General features: G+C 40.4%; 1 protein-coding gene across 3 annotated transcripts in view; it reads left to right on the top strand.

Moving 5' to 3' along the window:
* The window catches only part of DAAM2 (dishevelled associated activator of morphogenesis 2), a gene marked incomplete at its 5' end in the record, with an annotated part of 120,449 nt that overhangs the window by 36,847 nt on the left and 59,044 nt on the right, over positions 1-24,558 (top strand). For all 3 annotated transcript variants that reach the window (XM_082307852.1, XM_082307850.1, XM_082307851.1), the window contains 3 exons: positions 6,161-6,235; positions 13,289-13,383; positions 20,093-20,426. In XM_082307852.1, the coding sequence (XP_082163978.1) occupies positions 6,161-6,235; positions 13,289-13,383; positions 20,093-20,426 (504 nt within the window). The remainder of the gene's footprint in view (positions 1-6,160; positions 6,236-13,288; positions 13,384-20,092; positions 20,427-24,558) is intronic.

Raw genomic sequence — 24,558 nt, 5'->3', positions numbered from 1 at the left:
CAACTTTGGTGTGGATTGATTCTTGGCTGTGCTACAGATTCCCTGTGTAACTGGGAACTGTGAGATTGTCTGCATCCCATTTTCCCTGTTTCTGCTGATCTCACTGAGAGACTGAAAAACCTAATATGTGAATTTCTTTAAGCAACTTTGACAGTGTAGAGTGCAAGGTGTTACAAGATTGTATTGTATTCAGCATTCATTGTAGATGTAGCGATAAGTTGAGCCTTTTTTAAAAGCATCTGAAGGGAGAAGAGTAGCACTTGTGGGAAATGAAGCACAAGTGATAACTATCTTCCACTTTCCAAGCAAACAAAAAAACTACCTTGTTTATAGTGGCCAGAATATTCATGTGGAGAGCAAGGGTCATGCACCTCACTTTGAAACAGAACATGGACATAAGTCTGAATCCTGCACATCTCAGATGAACATTTTACCAGCTAAGCTGTTGTTCTGAAGAGTGTGGGAGGGCTTCATCCAGAAGCAGAGAATCTTTATCCAGCAAAGCTTTCATCTCAATTGATGTAAGTCATGTTAAAAGTTAAAGTTTCAGTGAACTGGCATTAAAAAAAAATTCACTGAAAAAAACCCCCTTATTTGTAATCAGGATCCCAATTCCCATTGCCTTTTAATGGGAAATATAACATAAATAGCTACAGGGACTTACTTAGTATGACAAATAACAGATTTCACTTTTTCTTAAAAGGTGTTAGTTGTAATTACTTCAACTCCATGATTTATATTTTCTGAACTGTATGTGATGATGCTGACCCTTCACATCACGTAAAATAACCTGTCTTTCAGCTCTGTGAGGTACTAGACTGGTGCATGCAGGCTGTTGCGAGGAGGAACCACGCTCACCTTAATGTGGCTTTTGCAAGCAAATGCAATTCTTTGTGACCCAAGTATAAACTTGAGCATGCAGTGTCTGGACACGATATGGTGAACAAGCTGGAACAGGAATTTATATTACAGTATTCTCATCTCGTATTCTTCATCTGTGTTTGCACGATGTTTTTATTGATATAGAGAGGAGCTCAATGAATGGTATCATGGTTCCTTGCCCAAGAAAGATTTTAAATCCACATTTTGAAATCCACATGGCTTCTTCCCATGCTGTTCTGAATAGTGCAAAGCAGTAAGGTCACTGTCTGCAGTTCTGAAGAGATGGGTTTGAGAAGGAAGTCACGTTGCCAATGAATAGATGTCATCCCAATAGTATCCGTGCTTGTCGTATGACATCCATAACATATGGTGTATTTCTTGATGCATCTGTTCAAGGACGAAGTGTTATTTTCATTTACATGTTAGAAGGCTTCATGAGGCACTGGCGATTTATCACAGCAGGGTGTGTGCAGGTAGTGGCAAAGTCCATGTAATGGTTGGACACTCAGGGATACCAAGCACCTGCTGGTCCCAGGGAGTTAGGATTTGTCTACATTGCATAAAAACAACCTAATATAAATGATGGTGGAAATAAGAGAGTGCTGGATTCAGTGTCAGATCAGTGTCTGTTCCTAACTCTGCCACTGATTTCCTGGATGAGTTTTAATTTTCATGTCACTGTATGTGTCTTCCTGTCTCCATCTGCAGGAGAGAAGTCTTGTAAAGTTGCTCATTTTGTGGTGGTATTTATTAATGCTTTGACATGCTCAGATTTTCAGGACATGCTCTAGAGAACTGCTCAACGTTGTTTGGGGTCCATTTGGTGTGCAGAGTAAAATACCAGTGTGTCATTACTGGAAACTGAAACCCAGTGCCCTCCACAAAAGAGCTTCAGTGCAGGCAGTTACTGTTCAGGCTTTCCCTGTGCCGTTTCTTTCAAGAGTGAAACCATCTTGAAAGAAGCACCCACCATATAAACAGTGTCTTTCATGATCCACTCAGCCATGAATATCTGGCATTTCCACATGATTCTGTAACACTAGTGTTTTGTACCTCTTTGTAGAAAGTCTCTCAACAAAGGCAGTGGTCTATAATTCTTGATTATGTCTGTTATGATGACAGTCTTTGTATCGCAAATGCTTGCCCCACTGACATGGTAGCCACTAAAGGTCTCTGCTCTCTAGAGAACAGCTTGCCCAAGGGACTAGGTCTCCCAGGATTCACAAAAATGCTTTGGGGATCAGCTGAGCTATGCACACAATAGTTTGTTTTATTTTGTTTAATTTTGATTGGTTCAAATGGTCCAAATATTTGCAGAACTCCATTAAGTCCTGTTTGGGATGAAATCATAAGTTCCACTTTCCACCAAGGCATGGAGCCTGTCCAAATTAGTGTCAAAGCCTATATAATACCTTGGCTATATTGCAGGCTTGTATAGTATCAAGATCCTGTTTTCACAACAGTTACATAGTTGTTACTCCAGTGAAGAATGATATGGCCCCTTATAAAGTCCACAAGCTGACGTCTGGTTTTTAATGTAATATTTACACTATTCAAGGAGCTAAAAGAAGGCTTTGCTTTAATAGATTCCTTCAGCTAATGTTTTCCCTTATACAGATGGGTTATTGTTTCCAGCTTTTGATACCTATGTGGCTTTGTATATTAGGGCCTCATTTTTTGGTTTGGCTGGGTTTTTTTTCCTTCTCTGTGTCTCCTGGAGCAAAGGAAGGGTTTTGCCATTATCATCAAGTTGCCTTGCAGTTTTCTCTGAGGTCTTATTTGAGAGTCAAAACCCTGAAGACATTAAAAACAAAACAAACAAAAAACCCCAGCACCCTGTTGTTGCCCCCCACACTTATACACACACCCCACACCCTGAACTGCTTTCCGTTTTCGTCTTATCTTCCCCTCTCTGAGAGGAAACATGGTACAGCAATTTCTTACCATGGGCAGAACTCACATAATTTGGGCAATGAAATGTTTTTCTTCCAATGGCTCTGATGCTACACGTGTAAACTTGTCTCTCTTGAAAATGTTGCCCAGGTGATTGCTATAAATAACACTGTGCCACCTAATGATTTCATGGGGCTGGATAAAATTCTGTATGTTCATCCCAAGTATAAGTAGCTTTCTGGGGCTTCATAATGGAAATAGAGTGCCAGGTTTTAAGTACATAATCACATTAATTCTAGTGAAGTAGAACACACGTTGACAGCCATACAATTCTGGTCTGAACAGGGAGTGTGGAGGACGACTGAAATTAGATGGACTTTTCTGCTTAATATGCTTCTGGGCCGAAACAACTTCAGAAAGTGGGGATTGCATAGTGGAGTACCTGCTAAAACTTTTTTAACCTCAGCAAGATACAGCTTCAGTCTGGGCTTTAGTTCAGGAAAAAAGCTTACATTTGCTGTGTTCCACTGAGACCCATTTTCTCTCAATTCTAGTTAAAAACAAAACCAAAACATAAGACTTACAGACTCGGAGTTCAGACCAATTTGTAGTGGACAGAGAATAGTCAAATGCAGGATACACGAAGAACCTTATTTCATTTGCCAAGCTAACCAAATATACAGATGTACTTTAGGGGATCAGAGTCGTCTTATCCTTGGTTCTGATTGTGAAATTTCTAATGGTTTGGGTTCAGGTCAGAAATTCTGATTTTTTTAGTGTATCTATCTATCCTGATGCTCTTCAGCCTGCCTGTCTAAACTAGACATCTAGAAAGGCGGGTTGTGGCATTCCAGCATTTACACTTTTTTTTTTGTCCCCTAGAGAATTTTAAGGATAAAAAGTATTGTAGCTTATTTTGGGATATGAAGGATGGATCCAGGCAGTCCTTAATTTATGTGTGTTTGTATCTTTACTTGGAGTTCAGAACGGAGGCAGAAGTATAGGGCACGTACGTATTCCGTGTTCTGACAATGTTCTTGTCACGTGCACTCTGCAAACAATTATAGCTGTCGCTTGCACTTTCATAATTCTATGCAGAGAAAAATTTCAGAAGGGCATATGAGCACACCTTGCCCTTCAGACTGGTGACTCAACCTGGTTCCCTGCAGAATGACCCTACTTCACTACCTCTGGATTAGCTCCCCATCTCTATTGTTCTCTTTGGGGATGATAAGATTATCTTATAAAAATAATGCTATATTTATCTATTGTATGCCTTAATTGATTTGTCCATCAGCAAGGTCATATTTTGACTTTGGCACGGGAGGTTAAGGTCTGCCAAGTGTGAAACTGTTGTCAGGGTTATGATTGCCACTACGTATTCTGCACAGAAAAGGAGCAGCAAAAGGCAGTCTACCAATAAATAACACGTGGTGTGGCAATTCGAACTGGCTATTGGTAGGGAGTTGCATATCTCTGTAGTGTGCCATTTGGCATGGGTTTGGGTCCATCAGATTGCTGCTGATTGTGGCCAGGAAAGGGAAGTAAGGAAAAGCAGCAGAACTTCCCCACTTAATTTGAGAAAGGTCACCTTGTTCTTAAGTGCACCATTTATTATCATGAGGTGGTGGGAGCATAGCAACTGTGTATGTAATTGGTATCTCTTGCCACTTTGCTAGCCTCCCATACTTTTCATACAGTGGTAGTCTACTATATGATGCTCTGTCTAAATCTTCTGCTCTTAATTGTTCAGTTGGATGCAAGGGCTGAATAAAGAGTTGTGATCTGTCTAGGATGTTTCTGTACTGCAGTCCTTTGCTAGATGGGAACAAAGCTGTTTTGTTATTGTGAATGAAGATACTCCTTTAATTTACATGGTAAAAGACCAGTGGAATGAAGAGAGGGGAAGGAAAGATCCAAGTCTCAGTTGTGATTTTGTTTTTAATTCCAAATACGAAGAGTTTGATTTGTGCAGAATTGTTGCCATGTGTTGGTATGTAGGCTGGCAGGAACTTGTCAGGTAGCAAGGTATTTTCTGAATGTGGCTCAGCAGGGAGCATGTAGAGCTATTTCTCATCTCTAAACCAAACAGTTCTGGAATAGCTGAGGTACTCTGATAGACCTACACATTTAATATTGTTCTGTGTGTCTTCCAGAGTAACTTTTCTAGTGTGACTAAGCGTTCATACACAGACAACATTGGTGAGATCCACACAGTCTTCATACATCTTTGGACATCCTTAGCATGAGTCAAGTGGTTCAATCTCTTATCATATGCTAGAAGTCTTAATATGAGTTATTTGCAGTTTATAATGGGAGATTAGGACCCTAGAAACCAATCCTCATTTTGCCAGTGACTGTTACACCTATCTAGAAATAAATAGACACATTAGAATGAAATCTCATTTCCATTGAGCAGCCAAGGAACAAGAAAAAATTGGTTCCTGAGTAGGAGTAGGTCTTCTTTTAGAAGTTGAGCTTGATTGAGCTTAGTCTAGTGAAGATGATTTCAGGTGGATTGTTTGGGAAGTAGGTATAGAAGGATTAATACTGCTCCTACTGTAATTGAGGGGATGCCGTTCTGTTCCTTCGGATGTTCTGAGGTTGTGCTTAACTTTTTAGAATAGAATAGAATATTTCAGTTGGAAGGGACCTATAATGCTCATCTAGTCCAACTGCCTGACGACTTCAGGGCTGACCAAAAGCTAAAGTATGTTATTAAGGGCATTCTCTAAATGGCTTTTAAACACTGACAGGCTTGGGGCATTGACCACCTCTCTAGGAAGCCTGTGCCAGTGTCTGACCACCCTCTTGGTAAAGAAATGCTTCCAAATGTCAAGTCTAAACTTCTTTTTCGTTTATCTCATCAAAATGAGAGTGTCTTTTGGCTTCTTTGCAGGTTCCTTGACTTGATTGGGTTTTTTTGCCATAGCAGATGTTAAACCCCTTTGTTGGTGAATCCCACCATCACTCTAGCAGTAGAGGCAAAATAATTTATAAGATCTGTCAATATAAAGCTACAAAATGTAAACCTGTTATCTGTAAATGGGCTATCCTTCTACTTGCAAACATAGTGTGTTTAAGGGACTGAGGTTTGCTGCTTAGATGCCAAAGACAACTGTGTCTCCATCAAACTTCATTATTCTGTGTTTGATAACCTTAGCTGAAGGGGATTCTTTTTATCTGACACACCATGGTGACAGTGCTAACATTACACTTTCAGAAGTGTTTGTAATAAATGCCACACATCTGTGTGCATTATACAAGAATATGAGGGGAGATACCACAATAAAGAACAGCGCAGTGAATAATCTCAGGTGGTTCTACAGTGGCATTTCATCCTGTAAAAGCTTCTTTTGTAACCTTGTTTAACTTTCTGTTTCAGGAACAAGAAGATCCTAATAAGCTTGCTACCAGCTGGCCAGATTACTACATTGACCGCATCAATTCCATGGCAGCAGTAAGTTACCTCTCCTGCAAAGCAGGGAAGATTTCCTACCTTAGAGATGTGTTTCTTTAGGAAGAAGTCCCCAAAGGAGAAGAATGTTAGCCAAAGTGTATGACTGATTTAAAACAGGACTTCTGAAAGAAGACGAGTATATTTATTAAGAAAGAGCCCTGATCTATCAGAAGAATAGATTAAAAAGCACCATAAGCTTTTCCTGGTTTTATTTCTACAATACCGAGCACTGAAAGCAATCAAATTAGATCCTGGAATGAAAATTCAGAGCTGGAGTAATGAGATTGATGATTTAAAATTATTTACACGCCAGCTGTGAAGCCTATCGCAAAGTACGGCCCTGATCCTTAGATCTCTGCTCATTGGCACTGGTCCTGAAAAGAAGGGACAAAAATGGCTGTGTGCCTTTTTTGAATTCCTGTACAATTCAGCTGGCTTTAAACTGTAGTAGACCATAATGATCTTGAAGAGATTGTCATGTTCTTGAGTGTTGTTAGAACACAAAGGTAGTTCAGCTATGACCCCTATTTTGAAAATTTTGAGGAAAGTTAATGTAAAGCTAGCTTTCAGCACATGCACACACTCGTACTTGTGTCTTGGCAGGGCTAGCCAGTCTGAAACAGTGACAACTGAAAGCATCTTTTTGCAAAACTATACTTTTAACTGCAGTTAGCATTTTTGGAGACCTGTGTGTCATTTGGGCCACATAGAGGTGAAATAATTTGATTCTTCAAGAGGAGTCTTAAGTGGAGCCTGTAAGTGAAGATTATATGAAATCATGGACCAGAGGGAACCAAGGCCCCTATTTATCCCTTCAGAATAGAAGAACAAGAGAATATTTGATGAATCAGAAAAGCAACTATTTGAAAACTAGGTAAAATTTTGGTTTGTTGTGTGGTTTCAAATTGATTTCTAACTAATCTACAAAATAACACTAGGGTTATTATTTTAGTAGAAGAATTAAAGAAAAGGTAGTTGTTTATGTAAGATAATATCCGCTTATATAAGAGCAGATAAATAGAGGAACGTAAGGCTGTAACACCTTAGACATCAGATACAAGCCAACAAAATATTTGAGGAAAACTTTCTTTAACCGTCCTTGTTCAATAGCTGCATAATGTCTCTTCCCCTGAAGCATCCAGCAGAGCTGGTCACCAGCAGAAGCAGAACACCTGCATGTAGTGTCCACTGATCTCCTTTGATATGGTAGATCTTATATTTTGAAATTTGATCCTTTTACTGATTTTATAGTCAAATTTTGCCTCCAGTTATTCATGTGTAATGTCTACTCAGCTTTTTTCGGCAGTTGTGCAGAAGCGATGATAGAATTCTGTTCCTAGCATCTTAGGTAGCACACCTTATTTGTTTACTTATGCTTTTACGCTTGATTTCTAAAGGCTTCTCTGCACCTTTTGTATTGTGCTTATGAGCTAGAAAACAATTTCATAAAAATAATGCCTTAATGGATGCTAAATGTGTCAATACTGGTGCATTTCTCATGGTGACAAAATTTTACTTGCTCAGGAAAAAAAAAATCAAGATTTACAAGTTATTATAACTCACTGTAAGAGGATAAAAGAAAAGCTGCTTTCTACTGTGAGTCATGAATAGCCAAAATGATCACCTTCCCTCATGCCAGATTTTCTTGCAGCAGAGTAATGGAGTAGAAAGAATATGGACTTGTTTTGAGAAAAGAGATTGAGCTTTTGTGACTGGCATGGCACTGTGCTTTGATTTCCTGACTGAACAAATTTGCTCTACAAGGGCCATTAAGGAAAAAAAATAAGTATGAAACCTTGCAATGTCATTGAGCCAAATACTTCTGGTAGGATTTGATCCAAGGCCTCTTGAATCTACTGAAAGTTTTTCCATTGATTTCAGTGACTTTTGGATTAGTCTTTAAATGATCTTGATGTAAACCTGGAGTGAATATGTACACGCCACTATTGTAAGTCTGGAGCAGTTCCATGGAATGAGACTATATTTTGGCCTATGTTTCTAATTTTAAACATGTTTTAAGAGCACCAATAAACACCAGCCCCAGTAGTGTTGTTTGCATGCCTCAGCACTGAATGATTGATAACCTTTTATTTGGCTTCAAGCCTCATGATTTGCTCTTATGCTTGAAATGTTCAGAAGACACACTGGGGTTAAAACCCCTGCTTCTGATTTACCACTTAGTTGCTTCACTTCTAGGCAGGTGAAACTTAGTTGACTTGATTTCACAGGAATTGTATCAGCGGAAAACTGGAGTAATATAGCTGCAAACCAGCTCCAACACACTTTAAAAGACATGTTCTATTCATTATTATTTAGACCTCTGAGATTCTTAACTTCCAAATGGTTATTTTGGGTCCCTTATAATTTCAGTCCTAAATTTAGTGGTGGGTTTTTTTAATTTTTTTTTTCAAACTGCATCCAAGTGGAGTTGGCTCAGAAGTGGTGAAAGAAAAACATGTTTCGTGTTGCTTCCTGACACTGTCTAGTCTATTTCAGTTTACGTCTCTTGGGCACTATCAGGTATTGCAATATTTTAATTAGAAATACTGCGAGAAGTATTAGAGTTGAAACAGCAGCAATAATCACAGAAGTGTTAGTTTAAAATGCCTTAAGTCCTGTTTTTTTAATAAAATTTAATCTTTGCATCTCCTGTGAATTAACTGTATAAGAATCTTTTTACATGTGGCTTTCACATCTTTTTCTGTATCTTTTTGTTTAATTATGAAGTTCTTTTTTATATATTAGCTTGGCAAAAAAGTGCTCCCTAAATACTGGTAAAATGAAAATGGCATCTTTATCCTGCTGATATCATTAAGTATCTTTCTGTGGATTTCAGCAGGCCAAGGCCACTATGCTCGAGGATCATTTTCTCAGAAGACCCGCTGCAGTGTCACCCATCGTATCTGCCCCTCATAGATTATGCTTGAGAGCAATGTGGTGATTCCTGACATGTTTGACATTCCCTACTTGTAACCTTAGACCACTATGTTAGGAAGCACTTTAGGTCACAGATTCCTGATCCAGTTCAAAAAGCCGTGCATTTCAGGCACAGTTCTGTTCCCACAATTGTTTCTGTCGCTGTGACTTTTTAGATTTTCATAGTTTTTAAACCAAGTTCTCACAAGAGCATATGACGGTAAAACTGGATGTCTTTACTAGTCTGTAATGTGCAATTCCTGTGGAGGGACCTTCCCATCGTTCAGGTAGCCTGACTGAAAGGAAGGGGCCAAGTAGATCATTGGTAGAGAGTCTTCTAGACCAATCCTTAAGAGAAAGGGACGGCTGCTAATGATGCCTAATTTAGAAAGAGGAGCCTCCAAATTTGCCCAGTCCTCTGATGTTTACATGCGCTAAGTAATACTGGTGATTGTGGACAGGTTGCATGCCCACAATTAGAGACCATTTCCATTATCAAGGTCATTGTCATCTTCTGCTGATTCATCAACACGCAAAACTTCTTTTCTTAAAAATGCAGCAGCTGCCGCGTTAATATCACATGTAAAGAAACCTCCCTGGGCTCCTCCTGCCCTCCTCACCCCATGATACTGTCTGCTTGGCAGCACAAATAAACACAGCCCTCACTTTACTGGGGAGGAAAACATCTGACAGCACTGAGTTGCTTTTAAAGAGCTTGGCTGTGTATGCGTTTCCACAGAGAGGCTTTCAGGTGAACAGTAGTTGCAGATCCAGCTTTTCTGGAGAGGTGGCTCAGTCGAGAGTATGAGACAGGGGTCAAGATTCATACATACGGCTGTAACCAGGCCCTTTTCCTTGACTCAGAAAGCATTTGTTCAGGGCAGAGCAGCTTCACCGGACGTTAAAAATGTGTATCTTTCAGCAGAATTTAGCAGGTGGATGATAACTCTCTCCTCCATCTGGGTTGGGTGACATCTATGTTACTTTAAACTTATTTGCCTAAAAGTTCAGGTTTTTTAAATTACATCTATTCATTGTTTGTGATTCATAGTTTATTCTCTTATTTCAGCCTTAATGTAGTTAGAGATGTAGTGCACCTTGAATTTCAACTGCCTTGTTTTCTTTGAAAAAATGTTTTAAAGTAGTATTGTTCAGGTATGTCATAGGAGGCATGCAATACAATATTTTTTTATCAAATTTTGACTTTAATTTTACTTCTATTTGTTTATGAACTGGAAGTGATTTCAATAATAACACTTTGTTAGTTATGATTTTAGGCAAGATCTAAAGAAAGAGCTTGACCTATAATGAGAAATCAGAACATCCAGGTTGCTTTCTCACTACTTATTCTATTTGCTTCTTTCTTTTTTCATTTCATTTGTGTGAGACTGTTAAGTAAAACTAGGTCCATCATACAGTGTCTTGCTGATGCTAGTTCATGCCCTTTTTTTTCTTTTTTTCTTTTTTTCTCTCTCTTTCTCACACATACTGTCATTACGGTCCTGTATTTTCCTTCCCGGCAGTTTAGGGGAATGATTAGCCATTAGGACAAGTTGTGGGAATTAATCTGGGCTTTTAATAAAACTAAAATATTTCCTTTTGAATGGAGCCAAATTTTCAAAAGTAATTTCTTGGGCTAGCTGAAGTTTTACCCATAAAATTCCATGTGAATGGTTGTTTTCACAAATCCATGAATTTTTTCGAATTGGTAAATCAAGTAACTAGATGTTATACTTTCGTGGGTGATGCACTTAATCTGGAAAACTTTAAATATGCAAAATGTGCTTATAAGAAAGAGCCTTATGTATACCACTTTTTAGGGACCAGGTAAGGACCTGGCACTATTTTGCTTCCTCTTCCTAGTATGTTTGGTTAGCTGATAGTAACTAGCTGCATCCTCAGCACAGCAGTCGTTAGTCCTCAAGTGCAGTTTGTAGTTCAGGAAAGCAATTCATCAGTCAGCCACATTAATGAAATCCAGCCTCAAATAATGACAGTTCCCTCCCCTCTGTCTCCCAGGGACAGTTATGTTTTCTATAACTCTTGCCGAGAAAGCTATTTCATAATGCAAACGCGTGACCAGTCGGTCTGTAGAGAGGGCATGAGGATCTGAGTTCCTAGCCATGCACAGGAGTGAGAAATGAAGGGCTCTTGGCTGCCTGCAGCTTTAGAAAAGGGGTTTTCTATAATCACCCTGTGTTGTAAAGGCAGGATTATTTGTATTTGTTTCATTTGGAAATGGGCCTTTTTCACTCTGAACGAAATACTGTTGAGCACCTTCCTACCATCCATTTGTTTTCCCCCCACAATGGCTCAGAGGAGAAATTAAGCCGTTAGAGGAATGGGAGCCTTTCAAAGGGCCATTTATGGGCCAAAGGAAAGATGACCAGATGGGCTGTCACCCAAGAAAGTACAAATCAAGCCCCAAATCACACCCCAGGACTCTGCCATTGAGATTCCATAATGCCTGTTCAGGATTTCTGTTTATTTTTCGAAGAGGGGGATCGTATATGGCTTGGCTTAAGCATTTCAATTTATGTTTCTGGCTGTCGGGGGATGCTGGCAAAAGATAAAACATCATCAGCTCATTTTCCATCAGTAGCGCTCTGTCATTCCATTAGGGCAGGAAATAGCTTGCTCTGTTACTGAGTGAATTTGACTTTAGCGTGGATCAGAGAGAGGACCCCTAGAGTTAAACACATCTCCCTATGCCAGCTGTTCAGCATAAGACAGCAACGGCATGTAGCCAAATGACCACCCTCAGGATCCGAAATGTGTTGGCACCACATGGTTTGTGAAAGCAAGCAACATGGGAGCACTTCCAAGGGAAGTGAGGTGTTGGGGAGCGGGGGGGAGGTTTAAAGGAAGTTCCAGTGAGAGGAAGGTTTTCTTTGGTGCTTGCTAAATAGTAAAATAAAGACTTAAATATTTTGCTGTAGTGAGCCACAATTGTAGCTACTCAGATTTCACCACAGAGAGGTATAATATCAGATCTCTGATAGATGATACTAGTTTAATTGGGTTATTCATTTGAGAAGGGGTTCAGAGCTGCTTTCCAGATACCACTGAGTGATATTCCCCAGAAGTCCTGCCAATAAGAGAGGCATTTATCCTCTCTATTTTACAATTAGAGCAACTAAGAAGCATAGCTATAGGCTAAGAATTTCCAGCATTGAGTCTTGACTTTTTAAAAAGTCACGCATTGAAGTTGTGAGCCTGAATGGTGTATGTGATGGGCACTGCAGAGTCTTGCTTCACGTCACTAGGTTACAGTGGTGCTGAGTGCTGGAGCCCTGATTTCCTGATATACCACTTTTTTTAACAGCATTGTCTGACATTGAGAACCTTATTTTTTGTGTGTATTCCACTCATCATCTCTCACCGTAATTTACAGTGACCCACAGCACCTTCACTTCCAGTTGATTGCAAGCTCTAGTTATCTCAAGCTGTGTACCAGGGGAAAATCTAGTCTCCGTGTGCTTCAGTGTACTTGTTAAAAAATAGGGACAGGGATTTTATGATGCTCCAGGTTTTTGCAGTAAATGTTCCTATTTAGCAAGGGCAAAGTGGATAGGGAAAATCAGTATCTTAAAACAGGTGACATTCTTGGCGTGGGGAAGAAAAGTCAAATTTGTATGTACACAAACTGTAATTCAGGGTACTTGCAGGCTGTTTAGCTGCTCGAAGAAAAAGCTTTCATGCTTTGAAATCTGACACACAAGTCTGGGGTTTTTTTTTCTTCTCTTTTTTCCCCCAAATCCCTCCAGCCATGTCACTCTAATAAAAGATATTACCTCTCCCTACAAACTTTAGCCTCACATATCCATAGATCACCACAGCAGATCACTGTTCCAAATTAGGTACAGTTTTCTGAGGGCATACTGGCAAGTGTGATTTTTGGGGGGTAATCTGAGAACCCTAGTTTAGCCGGTGTGGCAAAGCGGTATGCTGCTGCCAGTCCACATGAGCAGCCTCATCTGGATTCAGTTTTGTAGCTGAGGCGCTGCTTTCCTGGTGAGAGGTCGGCAGGCACCTCTGCATGGGTTGATGGGATAGTTGTTTTTCATAATTCCAGGCCTGTCTCTTAGCTTCCAGGCAGCCCAAGCTTTCCTGATTGTCATCTTCTTTTCTGAACAGATGCAGACTCTGTATGCTTTCGATGAAGAAGAAACAGAAATGAAAAATAAAATAGTTGAAGACTTGAAGACAGCTCTGCGGACTCAGCCCATGAGGTAATGTTGTTCGTCTTTCATCACAATTCACTGCCTCCCTTTGGTCAGATGAGACACGGGAAAGAGTCGCAAGAACAGAAACCTCATTGTCTCACCTCACACACGCCTCTGATATTTCAGACAATCCACAGAGAGCCCTACAGTCCCTGGTCTGAACCTGACTAGTTGGGAGGGCACACTAATGCTGAAGCATGCGGCTTCAGGAAAATAAAAGACAAAGTCTGCTGTGAAAACCCTGTGGCAGATATGTGCAAACACAGGTAATGACTATGAAGATCAGATTCTAAACTTCATAGGCCCCTGAACGTCCCGTGTAATTTGATTCATGTTGGGCAAAATCTAGCCTCTACTCTGAACTTTGAATTCAGGCTTCCCCTTATCTTTAGTAATGTGAACTGTTTGGTACAAAGCAGCTAATCCATCTGACATCACCTGTTTTGGCATTCTTCCTGTTCTATGTCTAACTGTGGTGAAGAGAAATGTTAAGAGACTTTATTGTGTACTGTGTCTTTGAAGGTAAGGTCATCTTTGTTTCTCTGGGAACAAAGCTCTGAACAATAGCAAAATAAGTAGCACAGAAACCTTTTCTATTTAACACTTCGAAGAGCATTGTGCAGAAGCAATAGCTATAGTTGATATGATCTCAGGAATCACTCGATCAGAAAGTTTCTGAACGTCTTTGTGTTGGGCCCAAAATAGGCCAAATGTGTTTGCATCCACACTATGCTGAAATCATAGTTTCAGAGAGCTTCAGTAATGCCTAATCAAACAGGCTTTTTTTGGGAGGGGGGGACGGGGACACACACAACCTAACCAAACAAATTAAATAAATAAATAAAAACAACCCAATAAATTACCTCAAAGAATTTGCATTGCAGTTACGTTGACTTGAAGTGAAGATATTTCTGGGAATTCTTGCAGAGCTAAGTGCTGATTGTGCTTCTCCCCTTCATGATGTTTAAAAAGTTGACTGCATGCAGCTTCTCACCTCATGGCAACTATGAGGTAGAGTGCATCAGCTTAAATCTCAGTGTTTCACCTCCTGTTGTGACGGACTGTAACAGAGCACAAAGCCAGATTCTGATGCACCTCTGAGGCTTAAAGATTCATCAGGCTTTGGTAACTTTAGCATGTGGGTAGGGTGAGCGCTTTTAACATGGAAGCGGAGAAACAGTGGCCTACATTGAGACCTAGCCCAAGGGGATAACTGACTGTTTGATCCTGTCTATCACTGTCCTAAACCAGAGAACACAGTAAAATGCAGCTGGACTTCATGTTAAAATGGAAGCTAAGACAACTGCCAAACTCCCAACTCTCACAAGGATTTTAAACCGAAGTCCTGTGCTGTTGAGAATTGATGTAGCAACTCTATTATGTTAATGTGGAGCTGGTTTGATGCTTCCTCTGTGAAAGTGATAGCTTTCATCAAGCATAGCCACAGCAGCAAGGCCTCTGCTATGTCCAGCTGAAACACCTTGATGGCCACTGTTGGTTGTTCTGCTCTGTCACTTTGAATAGAACAGCCCGGCCTCTTTGTTGAGAGCAAGGCAACAGAGAGGAAGAAAGAGAAATGTCTTTTGCGAAAGCCTTGCAAGGTTTTCCTTCTCAGACCTATATTGCTTCTGCTGGATCCCCTTGACAGCAGCATGTTGCTTCATCTGTTTATAATAACCCTAACAAGCTTCAGTACAAGCATCTATGAGCTGCCCTATAAAGTGTTCTCTTCTAAATCGCTGGCGATGGTTATGGGGCTTTTTGATTTTTTTTAATAGTTAAGCCAAGCCAAATTTTGAGTTAAGTCCTATGTCTCAACTAATTTCCAGCGACTCAATTCGTTAGCTGCCAAATGGGCTGCGTGCCAATGCCTGATCAACAAGCCAATTTCTTCTTGATGGAAAGGTTGCAGTAGAGAGGCCCTCGGCTCCATCAAATCCCTCTCATAAGTAGTACGATACCCAGGCCTTCAAAATACTAGTCTTTCTAGTTGAATCAAATCCCATTTTCCTTGCCACTTCTGTTCATCAGGCCTCTGAAGAAAATAGAGACCTAAATTCACACAGGATGAACTGTCTGGAATCCATTTGTGATGGTAGGGTACACAGGGGTTCTGACAGCTTTACCAGTAAGTAAGCTTCTGCTTACCTATTCCTCTGCTTGAATTCTCTGATCTAGAGGTATAAAAAGAAGAAAAATGCATGTGTTTGGCTCTGTGTTTTATTTTACTGTAGAACTGTGTCTCTTCTAGTAGAAAATGCAGAGTAATGGTACTAGTCTGTGCTTCTATTCCAACCACCAGTTCTAACAGCAACAAAAACTGAAACAAACTCAAGTTTCTCTCCTCTTTGGAGAAAAGGTGATAGAAGCATCCCTGGGCAGCTAGTTGGCCCCCTTTGAGCAAGTGCATTTTGTTCTGGTATTTAGGAGTTGCCCTGAAATAATAAAGCCAGGTTATGTCCCAGCACGCAGGAACAACCCCAGCCTTAGTGAACAAAAAGCCCACATCTGTATCTTGTAAGGAAGTACATTTTCTTTTAGGTTTGTAAGAACTTATGACTATAAACAAGTGTGATGACAAACTGTTGGACAGAAGCAGTGAGAGAAGAGCTTTTCTTTTGGTATTTTAGTGCCCAAAAATGGAGGTTCAGAAGTGCAGGAAAAGTAACAAACTTAGAAGGGACTGGAAAAAAAATCACTTTTTGGAACCCCAGAAAAACACCTCCTTTAGTCTGAATCATCACTAACTGCCTTTGCTGTCTGCTTTTCTCCTTTTGTTTAACTCAGATTTACCTCATGTTATTTTTGTTTGATTTAGCCATGTTGCATTCAAGTGCATACTGGAGATGATCATTTATGCATCCAGCAAGCAAAACCCATTATGCTGAATTTTTCAGCAGTTCAGTAGTTGTCAGGATTATGTGTGCCCCCTGATTCAAAAAGTGATGCTGCAGGGAAGTGTAGCCTTGGCTGTTAACAGGGTGGGAACATCCTGCTCTCTGCACACCCACAGCGAATGATCTTTCTGTCTTTCCTGAGCTGGATCAAGTCTCACAGGGAGGCTCTCCCCCCCTACACTTGGAATCCATCAGTGGGCCATTACCTCTTAGGCTGCACTGCATCTGTATTTGGATGAAAGGTTTGTTATTAGAGCTAGCTAACTCAATTCTGATCAGCACTCTCTAAAACTTGAAAGGCTAAGAGGCGCCCTGCCTTTTAAAGTGTGCTGAACTGGTCAAGTGAGAGTCTGAGGTGAGGTTAGGCTTTAATTTGCTTGTTTAGCACCTATTAAAACACACCCTGCTTTATTTACACTTGAGTTTTTGAATGTGTTAGCCAGAACGCATTGGCAAATACGCTTAACTTGACACCTTTCAGTCTAGAACAAGACCTTATTTTGCAGCATACAGGACGTGTAGGATGGCAGTTAGTTACATACGTGTATATTGTGAGGAAGAAGGTACTTTATTTGTATGAGTTGGGTTTGCCTTTGCACATAGACACACACACACCTCCCTGCTTACAAACATACAGATGCACAAACACCAAGCAGTGCGAGGATTATGGCTTTCAGCCTGTCAGCTGAACTCCTATTTCTTTTTCTTTCCTGTACAGACATTTACATACATACCTTCCCACATACATGCTCACACTGAGCAAATTCTCATACTGAGAATGTCTGTTGGCTCAGAAACTGCTATCGCCATTTCTTTATCTTCCTCTTGCATGATTTCTGGCTTTTCCGGAGAATAGTGAACTAAGTGTTTTGGAAAAGGAAGGTGAAAATAATCATTTGATTCCTGCTTCTGATGTCAGCTGAAATGGGAAGGTACTTGGTTTTGCTGCCTATTGAGTAGTGCAGCTTACTGTTTGCTCTCTGGACAAGTAAGAGTACAGGAAAATCCCGACATTGTGTTTAAATTATGTCATTAATCAAGGTCTGTGACACACACCACTTTCCTGCGCATGCCTCCTTTTTGGAATGACCTCATCCAAACAGTCCTAGAAAAATTGCTCTGCCAGTGAATTTAGTAAGGGATTGTACTTAATTGGGACAATGTGACTTTTGTGCATTTACCATTTTTTTCACATGGTCATCAGAGCAGGCTAAAATACATGAAGGTTGTATTGCCTTGTATGTCTTGTCATAAGTCCAGGTGTTCCATCTGAAAGTATGTTTAAGGGACTCCTGCTTCTTCAGGATGTTTTCTTTTGTCAGTAGAGCTCTGTATCTTCAGAAAGGTATCCATCTTAAGTCTTCTCTCAGCCCTGGAACTGAAAAGAACAGCAAAACGTCAGGGTTTTTTTGCCTTTTTTTTTTTTCTCCCATAAAAGATGGAGGGAATAGCTAAGGTATGGAATGGATTCATAGAACTGAACTTCAGAGGTGAGGAGGAGAAGGAGAATTTAAGCTAGTCCCTCCATACTAGAGGCAAAAAGCAACTCTGCTCTTTAGGCCCAGGGTTAGAGAAATGCTCAGAAGTCATTGGCATCACATTGTTTGGTAAGAAGTTGAGTTTGTGCTTATTTTGGTTCCAAATACATCCTTAGCAGCAATTCTTTTAGCCATGAATGCACTTATTTCAGTCTTCTTTGGCATGCTAGCAGATAAATGCATTACAAAAACTGAACTAAGTTTTAATCTTTCTATAATCAGTTTAAATAACAAACTGCTTTGAGTGACTTACCAAATTCCTGGTGCACAATGTTGATCCCACTCTCTGGCCTGGAGGCAGAGGGGCTTTTGCTCCTATGATTTGTTAGGGTAGACAAGATGATGCATCCAAAGAATGTGCAATCATACTTGTGTGAAACTTGGCAGATTGTCTTAGCAGCATTCAACTAAACCTTGTTTTCATTTTTGGTGCACACGTGTTCCTGTGTGTGCTTGCCCTTACTCTGATATTCGCTTTGAAATTCAATTTTGAACAAAGCCCAAACCTCAGACCGAAACTTTGTTGAAAGCACCAGGCTTTGCCATGTTTCTGGTCAAACTGCTGGCCCAAATAAGCTGAAAGTTGGCAAATCTATCAGTATAGTGAGCATAACTTTCAGGTAGGCCCTGAAAATTCCTGTGTGGTGTGGGGTGTAACTACCAGAAGACCATACACACGTCAAGTCCATATTATCCAGGAGATATATAAGCATGGCTCAGGTTTGTCTTGCTAGTGCAGAGACATGAACAGACACCAGTGACCACACAGAGACCAGTGAAATCAGTCTTTCAGTACAGTGCTTCCATTACTGATGCATATTAGGAACAGCATCTCACTTAAAGACAGAAAAGAGAAAGAGAGCACATTAGGAATTATCCAGCAGGGAGGAAGAGGGGCTGGGTAAAAGCAAAATGATGCAGACTTTTGGTATTCTTAATTTGTTACACAGGTGGCAATTGCTAACAACCTTTTCGTTTGTTTGAGGTGTCTTTCTACATTATGCTGTTTAGAGCGTGGTCGTGGACATATTATTGTTGGTGTACATTTTGACAGACTGAAAATTCAAATGTAATTCACATGATTTTGCATTCAGACGTTCTAAAAAAGTGCACCTACCTGAATGACCTGTTAGAGGAGGGAGGAGGTAAACAGCTATCTAGAGAAATTATTTCCAGCCCTTTTCATATCTTTGAATCCCCATTTTTAAGCTGGGAAACTCTAAATAAAACATTGCTAGAATCATTGGTTTGAACTGACATATAATTCCATTCATTCCTATTGATTTGTCTAGGAGGCTGTCTGCATGGTCTAATTTGATCCATCTGGATTTTTTAACCCTAATTTTCAACAAAACCTTAAAATTTTCCAAGGACTTTCTCCTGTATTGTTTTCACTCTCACTTTCCATAATCTTAACCTGAAGAAAGGCAAATTTTATGGTAAAATACAGTAGAAACAGAACTCTAGTGATATCAATAGTCAAAATAAACCTGTCTTCAGTGTGTCATTTGGTAACTGATTAATTCTGTATTTCCTCTATTTATGACGGTTTTACTGTACAGTTAGCTACTGCAGGTTGACAGTAGACCCGTTCCATCTTTAATATACCTCCTCAAACTAAAAACAATCAAACAAAAAAAATGCAGCCGAGGCCATTATAGGAGCTTTGCCTTTTACTGAAGAACATGTACCTTTTAAACTTTAACTTTATATGTTCCTATATGTATATCGCAGGATCAGCATGGGGTCAGTACTGCTGACAAACACAGTGGTAATGAGTTTGCCTCTGTCAGCGTACCCACTCCTGGAGGTGGAAGCCTATAAGTAGTATTGGCTGAAAGTTTGACCTAAGTCTAAAAATGGTTTGAAGACAATCTGAACTCATAATTGAAAGTGTGGTGATGAGTCTGTATGAAAATGTATCTTGTGTGTATTAGCATGTATTTAAAACATAGCAATTTGAAAGAATCTATTGGGGTGGACCACAGCAGGTGTTTGGTGGTAACCCCACCAAAGAACACAGCCACCGAACAGTAGGGTCATAAGGTGATAGAATGTAATTACCCTGAAACTATGTGAGACACCATTATTAACTAATCTGTTTTCTCTCTTTTTTTTTGTTTGTTTGTTTTTCTTAAATACCAGGGAATTATTCTGTGAACTTTAGGCTAAAAACCACCCAGCTTTTACAGATGCAGGGTAGAATAACATGGTATCTTTTGAATAAATTGCCTTTGGTCTGCTCTCCTTATTTTTCCTACCTGTGGTTTTTTTTTTCAGGTTTGTGACCAGGTTTATTGAGCTGGATGGCCTGAGCTGTTTGCTGAACTTCCTGAAGAGCATGGACTATGAGACCTCAGAGAGCCGTATACACACATCCGTTATAGGGTGTATCAAGGCACTGATGAACAACTCCCAAGGACGGGCTCATGTCCTGGCTCATCCAGAGAGTATCAACATCATCTCCCAGAGCTTACGGACTGAGAACATTAAGACCAAGATTGCTGTGCTGGAGATCCTAGGGGCTGTCTGCTTGGTACCAGATGGTCACAAGAAAGTCTTGCAAGCCATGCTTCACTATCAAGTCTATGCTGCAGAAAGAACAAGATTCCAGGTACAAGGAATACTTTGCCAGAAATACCCAGTATGATGAGTCTCTTCAGGGAGTGATTTTTACAGTTGCATGTATTGTAAACTTTCTGGGTAGTAAAAGGGCAGTATTTCTCATTTTGTTTTAGGAATGGCACTTCCTCGAATAGATTATCAACATATGTATATTTTTGTCAAGACCTGGTCACTTGTCATTAATGCTAACTTAAAATCTCCTATATTTTACCTTAAAATGAGGGTTTGCTGTTAAATGAAAGCTGTTAATCTGTTCATAATCTAACCTGATGTTATTTCTGGGGTGGTAAGCATTTGTTCTGCCCTAGAAGCGAAAGCCACAGAATTCCAGGAGCCTCTGTCCTGATTTAAATTAAGCCTTTAATTTAGTAATAAATGAGTTGTGGATTAAATAATGGACAGTGAAGGCACTTCAGTTGCCACTTAGCTATCAATCAACTTATGAATTGTCATCACTTAGCAATTGTCGGCTCAGATATCTCCCGTTCAGAACACAGAAGGAAAACTCAACCTCAGAGACCTTGAGGTAGGTTAGTAGATCATTGACAGGCTTTTATTGTGGATACTGCTGGCTGCTATTAGAGTCATGGAATCATAGAATCATTAAGGTTGGAAAAGACCTCTGAGATCATCAAGTCCAACCGTTATTATAACGTTCCTCTTCCTAGTGAACTGAGAACCTTTACAAAAAGATATAACAGAATCTGTTGCTGTGTATGAAGCTGTAACTGATAAACTTTGGGGTAACCTCACCCATTTACTGTTCGTTCTTAGGTGAAATGATAAGCATGGTGTTGGGCCAACAGGCCTTGGATCGTGGTTTCTGTCAGCCATTATCTCCTGCCTCCTCCTCAGCTAATGCATCAGTGGATTTTGGGGTACAATGAGCTATGACTGTGACAGTGAGCGGGGAGACAGTCTGTGCTCATGAACAGTAGCTGCCAATGTTCGTTGTTAGGACTGAATGCACTATGGGATTCACTGACTGTGACTCAGACCTGACACTGGGATGCAGGAGATCTTGGCTTGGTCCTGGCAGCCAAGAGGGCAAACCGCATCCTGGGGTGCATCAAACACAGCATAACCAGCCGGTCAAAAGAGGTGATTATCCCGCTGTATTCAGCATTGGTGCGGCCTCACCTTGAACACTGTGTGCAGTTTTGAGCCCTATAATTTAAGAAGGATGTTAAGGTCCTGGAATGCATCCAGAGGAGGGCAACAAACCTGATGAAAGGGCTGGAAGGAATGTCCTATGAAGAGTGGCTAAGGACTTTGGGCTTGTCTAGTTTGGAGAAAAGGAGGTTGAGGGGCAACCTTGTTGCTCTCTACAGCTTCCTGAGGAGGGGAGGTGGAGAGGGAGGTGCTGATCTCTTCTCCTTGGTGCTCAGTGATAGGACACCTGGGAATGGCTTAAAGCTGCGCCAGGGGAGGTTTGGACTGGGCATTAGGAAGCATTTCATTACCGAGAGGGTGCTCAAACACTGGCGCAGACTTCCTAGAGAGGTGGTCAATGCCTCAAGCCTGTCAGTGTTTAAGAGGGATTTGGACAATGCCCTTAATAACATGTTTTAACTTTTGGTCAGCCCTGAATTGGTCAGGCAGTTGAACTAGATGATTGTTGTAGGTACCTCCCAATTGAAATAGTCTATTCTAAATAGAATATTTGGTTCTCTTCACCTATATGTGGCATTGGCAGGTCCACCCCTCTATGTGCACTGCCTCATCCAGCTTGCTCTCTAGTAATTAGCTGAAATGGAGAATCCTTCCTGAATTAATTTAATATTCTTGTATACCTTGGAGACATGTGTGGATAACCTCAGATGCTTGGCAAAAAGCAGTGGTAACTCACAGCCCTGACAACACTTGTGGTCCTGTGTTAACTCATCCTTACTTGACCAAGTGACTCTGCTTAATAAGCCCATATGGAAGATAGATGCTGAGTTTACTCAGTGTCTCCTCTTTGGGTCCTTGCTTGTTCCTCTCTCTCTCTCTCTCTCTCTCTCTCTCTCTGTTTAAAATTCACTGAATAACTGAGATAAGTCATTGCTGGGCAAAGTGTGGTAGCACAGGTCTTGTTGTGAGCTTTTGAGGAATCTGGTGTAATGATTTGCAGATGCTTACCAACTCTCACATTCATGAAAGAGTACTTTGCATAAGTGCTTGCTTTTGTCAAAATGCTTTTCCATTGGGGAAAAAATGAAAGATAAATGGATACTCTCTCTTCTTTCTTTCTTAAACAAACCAAAAAAACCCTACCCAAAACCCAAAATGATTTAGCAGAAGGATGTGTTCTTGTTTGCAATTTCTAACGCTTGTGTCTAGATGCTGGAATGGGATTACTACACACAGCAATAGCTTAAGTTTAATTTTGAGGAGGTAAGGGTTCATCCAAAGACATTCCTCATCCATCTCCAGTCATTTTCTTCTAACAGAGAGAATGGGGATTTTTTTAAATGCTGATGAAACAAATGTGGTCATGGTCTTCCTTATGTTTTAGTGGAAGGTTCTCTGATATGCTAGGACTTGTCAGTTAAGAGAGTGTTATCTCTCTTTGCCTCTTGCCTTCCCACACCTGTGTCTCAGAACAGTCTTGCAGCTCATTATTAAGAGAAGCATCCACTGTAACTTGACGATGGGAGGCCATTTTAAGAAAAGGATGAGCTGACAACACTTATCCTATATCTTTACTGTAAACTTTAAAGATGATGTGTACAGTGAAAGCGAGTAGAAGCCTTTTTTTCTTTATCCTAGTCCTGAGTGTAACCTGAGTGTATCTTTGTAACCCAGGCTTTGCAAATATCTGAAGAGATCCATCAGGTTTCAAACTGAACTCTTTTGGGGATGTGTTTCCTGTAGCTTGAGTAACTAGCAGTATCACTCAGTACGTTGAAGCGTCCAAACAGCTTAGAGCTTGCAGCTTTAGGTTGACTTTGACTGGCCACACCTAATCACTGTTATGTTGAAAATGATACCCCACAACTGGGGATCTGGCAGAACCAAGAAACGAGAATTCTTTCTGTGAAAAGTAATACAAAATGAACTAAACTGTAGGAACAGGAGAAATATACTTTGAACGTACAGAGTAGGAATTTATTCCTTTGGCTCTATGGTTCATTATTGCAGACTGATTCTAATGGGGGGTGGGAGGGAAGGAAGGCTGGGAACTGTAAAAGCACTGCTCAGTTTTTCTCTAGATCTAGCTCTGTAAGACAATGGCCAAATTAGAGATACAATGCTTGAGAGGAGAATAATTTCAGATTCTCAGTTTTGGAAATCAAGCTTGTGAAGTAAAAAGTGTTGAGCTTTCTGGAAACTGTACTGAGCTCACTTTTATTGGAATGTCCAATAAATAGTTTACAGATAATGCTGACCTCTGACAACATCAGTGCAATTGTTGCTCTTCCTGAAGTTGCCTTCCTGACAACAGTGGTTGATAATATTCTTCATCCCTTTCAGCCACCTCACTGTCAAGTTATCCCTCCTCATCTATGAAACCTGGCACTTTGTATACTATGTGTTTGGATTTATTTTCCCCTCTTGCAGATTGCACTAAGTCTAAGTGTCCCCTCTTCCCACATCATCTGTGGTGACCAGCACTATGTACTTTGAGGAATCAAGACATAAATATAAGAAACACTGTTCTGGATCTATTTTTCTCCAACACAAATTGTTTTCTTTTTTTTTTGCCTTCTTGCAGAGGAATATCATGGTGATGAATAAAAATTTGGGGTGCTTGGTTCTGCTTCCACTCCTCTTTGCGAGAAGGAGGAAGAGAGGTTCAGAATTATTTACTGGCAGCCATCTAAAACTTGAGCTTGCGCGTAACTTGCTGCTGACAACTTTGGATTGGAACACTGTTTATTTTCAGTTTGCACATTCTCAAGTGTGGTGGAGTGATGCAGAGATCATCTATTTAACATGGTAACATAAAACGTGGCATGTTTCGTTGAATGTCAGAAGTTATGGCTGGTCAGTGTTCTAAGCACAACTCTTGCTACCCAGCACAGCCAGCCAAAAGTAGCCAGAGGACTCAGCAACTGGTGAATTAGTAGAGAAGAAAAGCTGCGACTTTAGATATGGTTCTTACTAAACTTCCATTGGCTCTGTTCTGCTATAACTCC

Source organism: Platalea leucorodia (genome assembly GCF_965183815.1).
Source record: "Platalea leucorodia genome assembly, chromosome: 3".
NCBI lineage: Eukaryota > Metazoa > Chordata > Aves > Pelecaniformes > Threskiornithidae > Platalea > Platalea leucorodia.
The sequence above is the reverse complement of the archived record's forward strand: the minus strand, read 5'-3'. Positions and strand labels throughout refer to the sequence as shown.